At 41.8% G+C, this 7,294-nt stretch overlaps 1 protein-coding gene across 1 annotated transcript; it reads left to right on the plus strand.

The window, feature by feature from the left end:
* The first annotated feature begins 1,095 nt into the window (after positions 1 to 1,095).
* On the plus strand, positions 1,096 to 4,018 carry FIBIN (fin bud initiation factor homolog). The gene has a single exon (XM_081239254.1). The coding sequence runs from the start codon at positions 1,577 to 1,579 to the stop codon at positions 2,210 to 2,212; it is 636 nt and encodes a 211-aa protein (XP_081095380.1). The 5' UTR covers positions 1,096 to 1,576; the 3' UTR covers positions 2,213 to 4,018.
* Positions 4,019 to 7,294: the final 3,276 nt, after the last annotated feature.

Raw genomic sequence — 7,294 nt, forward strand, 5'->3', positions numbered from 1 at the left:
GCCTCTGTTCTCCCACTCCTTCCCTGTCTTCTCCTCCACTACCCTATTCGACATACAATATCTCTTATTTATTTATATTAATTTTCTTACCATGTCTCAGAATGTAAGCTCCAGGAAGGCAAGGATTTCTATTTTTGTTCACTGCTCTTTCTGTGAACAAAATAGACTCTGGTGAATGGTAAATGCTCAATAAACATTTGATGAACAAATGAGATGGCCTGAAGGATGGCAATATGCTAAGCAATTCATAAATCAAAAACTAAGATGGCCTGGTGAAAACAATACTTTTTTTCTAAATTAACTTAAAAGACAGAGTGAATTAATGAGTTCTGGCTGGCTGAACTGCAATCTTTGTGATAATAAATAATTTGTTTAACTTTCTATCCCTTGGGTTCTCCACCCAGAAAACTGGAGATAACAGTGCCAGTCCCATATTCTTCAAAAACTTTTAAGTGTCCCAAAAGAGGCAATAGCTGTAAAGGTGTTAGGATAAAGATGCAGTGGAGGAGCTTAGAAAGGATAGGCTTTCATGAAATTAAACAATTATCTCAGTTGCCCATTGACTTATTAAACCGGCAAAATTCCATTTATCAGCTTTTGTTCCTATACAAACTAGCAACCATACATTAATCAGTTTTCTATATTCTTGTTTCTACCAAAGTATTGTTATTGTAACTTTAATTAACTAACCATTTCCAAACAAAACTGCAATTTCATACACTTCGAATTTTCCTTTAAAGCCATAAACTTTTTAATGCTAAAAATAGACATACCCACAGAATGCAATCTAACTGACATTTATTTTATTGTTTTGGAAACAATTTTAAATTGTGAAATGGCATTTCTCCAGGGTAATTAACCTTCTTCCCGATTCATTAATAGCAAAACAGTCTTTCTGTTATGGGAATTGGGAATCCTCTTCCCATTTTCTCCTTCAAGCTAAATTCTATTTTCCGGGGTCTCCTTACCAATCCTCAAAAAGAGACCCTGTACCTTTAATAGCACAGACCTGGAGAGAGGTTTCTTTCCAAACTTGTTCCCTGGCTTCCAAGTGACGAAACCAGCTGTAATTTGAGAGCAAAGAGATCCTCAGGATATCATTAGCCAAAGGAAAAGCTCCGCATTCCCACCCAGTCCAGGAGTTGAAATAGTATCAGAGGGCAAGAACCTTTCTCTCCAGCTACAGGCTCCATTTCCCAAGGAGCGAGGGGGAACTCAGGGAGCCAGAGTGGGGCAACGGAGCCAGCCAGCGTCCATCCAGAGAGCTGCAGCAGGGGTTCTCCACCCGTGCCGGGATCCCGCAGGGAAGGAGCCGGCTGAGTTCCAGCCACCCGAGCGAGCGCAGGAGCTCAGAGCGAGGGTGCATCCTGGGCTGCAGGCTGCGGCGGCTGCTACCCAGGTTCTGGTGTCGCAGCCACATGAAGCCAGTTGGGGAGGGGGTGCCAGGGTGCAGCGAGGCTACTGGGACTGAGGCTGACGCCGTCTCAGGGAGGCGCTGACTCCCTAGGGGACCCCCTTCCTCGCTCCTGGGCGAAAAGTCTTCTCCAGGGGTCCCCGGTCATCCTGAATATCCAGGATGGTGTTCATGAAGTTCCTCTGGATGGGTTTTCTATGCCACCTGTGTCAGGGCTATTTCGACGGTCCTCTCTATCCAGAGATGTCCAACGGGTCTCTGCACCACTACTTTGTGCCCGACGGGGATTACGAGGAGAACGATGACCCCGAGAAGTGCCAGCTGCTCTTCAGGGTGAGTGACCCCCGGCGCTGCTCGCAGGGGGAGGGGAGCCCAGCCAGCAGTCTGCTGAGCCTCACCCTGCGGGAGGAATTCACCGTGCTGGGCCGCCAGGTGGAGGACGCGGGGCGCGTGCTGGAGGGCATCAGTAAGAGCATCTCCTACGACCTGGACGGGGAGCAGAGCTACGGCAAGTACCTGCGACGGGAGTCCCACCAGATCGGGGATGCTTACTCCAACTCGGACAAGTCTCTCACTGAGCTGGAAAGCAAGTTCAAGCAGGGCCAGGAACAGGACAGCCGGCAAGAGAGCAGGCTCAACGAGGACTTCTTGGGGATGCTGGTCCACACCAGGTCCCTGCTGAAGGAAACGCTGGACATTTCTGTGGGGCTCAGGGACAAATACGAGCTGCTGGCCCTCACCATCAGGAGCCATGGGACCCGGCTAGGTCGGCTGAAAAACGATTATCTTAAAGTGTAGGTGGAAGGGCAAACTTCCAGGGAGAGGGAATCCCATCAGACCCGTGGTGGAAGGTGGGGGACAGAGACGGGGCTTTTTCCCATATACTTATTACTTTTTATAACCAGATTTGCACTTGGAGAGTGACCTGATGTGATCTTAAAAAGAAAGAAGTGAGAGTTGAGTGGTTTTAGTTTTGTACACTATTTATGTGACTGCTATTGATTTGTCACCTGGAAAGAAGAATTTAAAACCATGTCTCCTGCCTTTCCTAGAAGGGCTTTATATCTCTGCAGAGACACCTGTTTCAGCCACCTCTGAAAGGACACAGTTTATGCAGTAGGGACTGTTTAATCTTCCTCATCCTGAAGATTATGTGAAAATACCCAGGGAGCATGTGCATAGCTCCTTTCTGCCTTCAGCCTTCTCTCCTGGGCTCTGAAAGCTGTCAAAGTTGCCTGTTTTTCAGATGAGGTCAGAGGTGCTGCTCAGCATGCCTGCCAGAGGATGGAAGTTGCCGGTTTCTTCTCCTTTTCCTTCTTATTTATTAACCATGGTCTTTAGTTGTTTTCTTTTTGGTTTTGGATTTGGGTTTTTTGGTTTGTTTTTTTCTTAAGTATTGGCTAGAAACTATATGCAAATCACCTTTTGCAGGGAGATGTCTGCTGTGCCTCTGTGGGTGTGTGTAAGTTAAAGGGGTCACATTCAAGAAGTTTAAGGTTTGTGGTGATTATGCACTCCTGTGATATGCTGATTTGCTGTGTCTCTCATTGTGTGTCTGTGTCATCATCACTGCAGTCCATTACAAAGAAGTAGGTAGATTGCCTTGACACACCCCCAAATGCCTGTGATTTAGGTTACCAGTGTATTCTTTCTCATTTAAGGGTTTTGCTTCTGTTTGCTTATTGAAAACTTGTACTTCAAGTAGAGGGAATTTTAATTCTCATAACTCCTTAACTAAGTTTTATTATTCAGCCAATAAATATGTTCTCATATAATACCTGCTTATTTTCTAATTTATATTCATAACTTTCATACTGCAAAGAGGAGCCAGTGCAAAAGGGAAGAGAAGGCTGGGATTGAAGCCAGTTTACTTAGAGCATATGATAAAGAAGGCAGAGGGATCACTACGTATTTGGCAATCCTCCCTTCCCTGGCCACCCTTACCATCCTCAAAAGGAAAAAATAAAATCTAGGCTGTGCCAAAACTTGATCTCTGCTGGTCTGCCTAAAAACTCCAATTTTCTCTAGTTTTCCCCTAGAATTAATTGGAAAAGTTTATGGCAAGTCTCAGAGCTTATACGCCCTCAGAATGCAGAGGGAAGTCTCCATTCTAAGCTGTAAGAATATCAGTGATGTTTAATAACTTTGAAGACAGGTCTACGTTATTTCATTAATGATTTTTAAAATGGAAATGCACTTTATTTCATACCTTTTCCCAGCCAGTCCTCACCCTTACCTTAAATATGCTTTCCTTTCATACATATGCACACACACACACACACCCCCCACACATACTGGGAAATAAGTGTTCATAATCTATTCTTCAACAGGGAGCCATTTTTTCTCTCCCATGCATGAGGAATCCAGTTTTCTATTCCTCTGAAGTGTCCAATATCCTCCTACGACAATAGGGGAAACTGAGGCCCAGAAAATGACCGATCCTCAGTTAGTTCTAACAGCACCAAGTCTCCTAGATTTAAGTATGGGACTTTCCCACACTGCTCTTTTCAAAGATGCTGAGAGATGAGAGGGAGTGGCTTGAGGCCTGAGGCTTTGCATAACTCTTTCATTGTTTGAAATAAAAAGGAACAAAATATGGAATAATACTTCAAATAATCATTTGTCATTTCTTTTCAGCACCCAGGGGCCTGATTTTAGCCGTCTCTAGTGTATGGGGAGAAGACTGGTGTGTGGGAAAAAGGTAAAGATTTTTTAAGAGGGTTTCTATCTTTATTCCATGAAAGATGAGGGAAAAAATAACAGCAGAGGCAAAGGAGAGGATATTTGGTACCTAAATGATTGTAGTTTGTAGTCACAACACTTCCTATCTCAAAACTTTCATATCGCTCACTTCACAGTGATCACATCTAATCCACAGACGTATTAAATGTCATCTCCTTAATTTTCCCAGTTGTAATAAGAGGATATTAGACTCATGATATGGATGGAAAACTGATTTCTTCTTGGTGCTAATTTCAATCAGTTGGGAATGGCTACATACAGTAGTACATCAAAGAGGATTTAAATGACACAGATGTAAAGATTGCTGTACTCAATTAGAGATATCTTCCATGCGTGCAGGAAGGCGAATGCTGACACATCTGCTACAAATTTGAAAACCCAAAAATAGATAATCTCTGAGGTTCTTTCCAGTGCTGACATTCTATGATTCCTACAAAACCAGAATGAAATTATCTGACATTGAATGATCCATTCAAGGCTAGATGTAATGCCAGTAATCTCACAGTCTTTTGTAAATGAGCCCAGAGGTCAAATTGGAATTCCCAGGTAGGGAGAGCAAGCCATCCTGGACTATCAACCCAGAGGCTAGTATCACAAGGAGTTTCCAAATCCTCTTATGACGGGGAGCCAGCCCCACGCAGATCTTTCCTCTCTGCTTCCTTATTATTCTTACTAAGACTTTATTACTCACACAGTGACAAATTCTTTTTTTTAAGTAGTGGTTCTTTATTTTTTAGACCATGAAATATTTTAAGAATCTGAAGAAAACTATATACTTTCTTCCCTGAGAAATCTACTTACAAGAACATTCAATGTGGGATAGTCTTTCTTTAATAAATATTTGTCGATCACTCAGTACGTGTCAGGCACTAGGTTAGGTTGTGGGTAATTCTGAGATATTACAAAGTGTTGGGATACCAACTAACTGAAAGTTTTAAAAAGCCTCTTTTAGGGCTTTTTTTGTTTGTTTGTTTTTGTTTGTTTTTTTTGCGGTATGCGGGCCTCTCACTGTTGTGGCCTCTCCCGTTGCGGAGCACAGGCTCCGGTCGCACAGGCTCAGCGGCCATGGCTCACGGGCCCAGCCGCTCCGCGGCATGTGGAATCTTCCCGGACCGGGGCACGAACCCGTGTCCCCTGCATCGGCAGGCAGACTCTCAATCACTGCGCCACCAGGGAAGCCCCCTAGGGCTTTTTTTTATTTGGAGTAGGAGACATTTATTATCATTATTATTGTCATTGTTATTATTGTTATCAACAACAACAAAATATCCAACCTTTTTGAGAACTCAACTCAGCATTATTGGTTAGAGCCTGTGCTAAGAACTTTGCCAGGGTATTTCCCTTAATTCTAACAACAAACTGTGTGAGGAAAGTATTATAAAGAAGGAATTAACATATGCCAAGGGCTTAGAATAGTACCTGACACAGAGTGAATCCTCAATAAATGTTAGTTGTTGCTTTACTGTATTTATTATTATCATTATTTTTATAACTGAGGCCCAGAAAGCCTAGGTAATTTTCCCAAGGTTGAAACAGTGATGTCTTATTTGCTTCACTATTCTCTCACTTTTTAAGCTGATGATTATCTAGTGGGATATATGATCAAATAAAAGAAGAATGTGGAGAGTAAGGGTCCACTGGAGCTGCCAGCTGTCCACTCCAAACATTGCCCCTTCTAGGCCAGGCAGCCTACAGCCTACAGCAGTTCAGATGCCTGAGAGCTGTCAGTCAGAAGCTGAGTGGCTCCACTGGTAACAGAATTCCTCACTGATACTTTCTCCATGTAATGCGTCATTCAGTATCCTCACACTCTCAATCTGACCATGTGAAAACTGCCATATACCTACTTTGAAGAATTCCATAGATATCTGTCCATCTATAGTCTGCCGATAAAAGACACCAGGCCACGTTAGCCTCTGCAAAAACCAAAGCCACACTCAGAGAAGCTGGCAGGTGTGGGTGTGTTATGCATGGCAGCACGGAGAGGCTGTTCCACAGTGTATATGTTTTCATTGTCTTTTAAACTCTCACTTACAATTCTGCTAAGGAAACAGACACAAATCTTTCTTAGAGAAGCCTTGAAACTTCAATTATAAACTATTTAACAAGTAATAAAAGCATCCATGAAAACTACTAAAGATATAAAATCTCCCTAAAGGGTATGGTCAAATTTCCTTGGGACATTTTTCAGAGGATGATTATTAAAATCTTCTTGATAAAGAATAATACTAGGGTGTGAAATATGAATGGTAAATGTAGTTTACAAATGTTTTAATATAAAAGGAAAAACAACTGGAGACATAAAAATCTTGGTTAGAAATAGAATAGAGAAATACATAACAACCATTCACCAGTATAGAGAATGAGATTCTGCAAATCATCTTAGTAATTTTGGAATCAGGGTGGTCCTTAGGAATACTATTTCCAGAGTCAGAATCCCCAAGGATATGTTATTTACCAGACATTTTTAAAGTGCCACTATATGAGGTAACTAGGATAGAAATAGTATAGTCGGCTCTCTGTATCTGCGGATTCTGCATCCCTGGATTCAACCAAACTCGGATAGAAAATATTTGAAAGAAAAAATATTCCAGAAAGTTCCAAGAAGCAAAACAAAAAGCAAAAATAGTGCACTGGCAACTATTTACATAGTATTTATGTTGTATTAGGTATTAGTAATAGAGAGATGATTTAAAGTATATGGGAGGATGTGAGTATATTATATGCAAATACTAAGCCACTTTTTATAAGGGACTTGAGCATCCCTGAATTTGGGTATCCACGGGGGTCCTGGAACCAATCAACTTCACATACAGAGGGACAACTGTGTTCAGGCGTATGAGAAAACTGACACCTAAAAAAGGATTTGAGTTTGGCACACTGTGGATTTGTATGTACAAGGTCCAGCAAGAGTCTAAACAAGAATTGTCTGGACAATGTAAAACAGTGTAAATAAAATAAGGATTTTGTATAACCACATATTCAAGGGATAAAGGAGTTTCACTGTTGCTGTTATTAATGTTGCTGTTTTGCTTTTTAAATAACTTTTTTTCTAGTTATATAAGCCATACCTGCTGAATTCTAACAACGTGGCAAACAGCAGAACATAAAGAAAACAAAATCGTTCATATTCTCAAA

The sequence above is a fragment of the Mesoplodon bidens genome (assembly GCF_964165515.1).
Source record: "Mesoplodon bidens genome assembly, chromosome: 7".
NCBI lineage: Eukaryota > Metazoa > Chordata > Mammalia > Artiodactyla > Ziphiidae > Mesoplodon > Mesoplodon bidens.

What these genes read in the sequence shown, in the direction of transcription:
- FIBIN (XM_081239254.1), top strand. Translation starts at nt 1,577, where the DNA reads ATGGTGTTCATGAAGTTCCTCTGGATGGGTTTTCTATGCCACCTGTGT.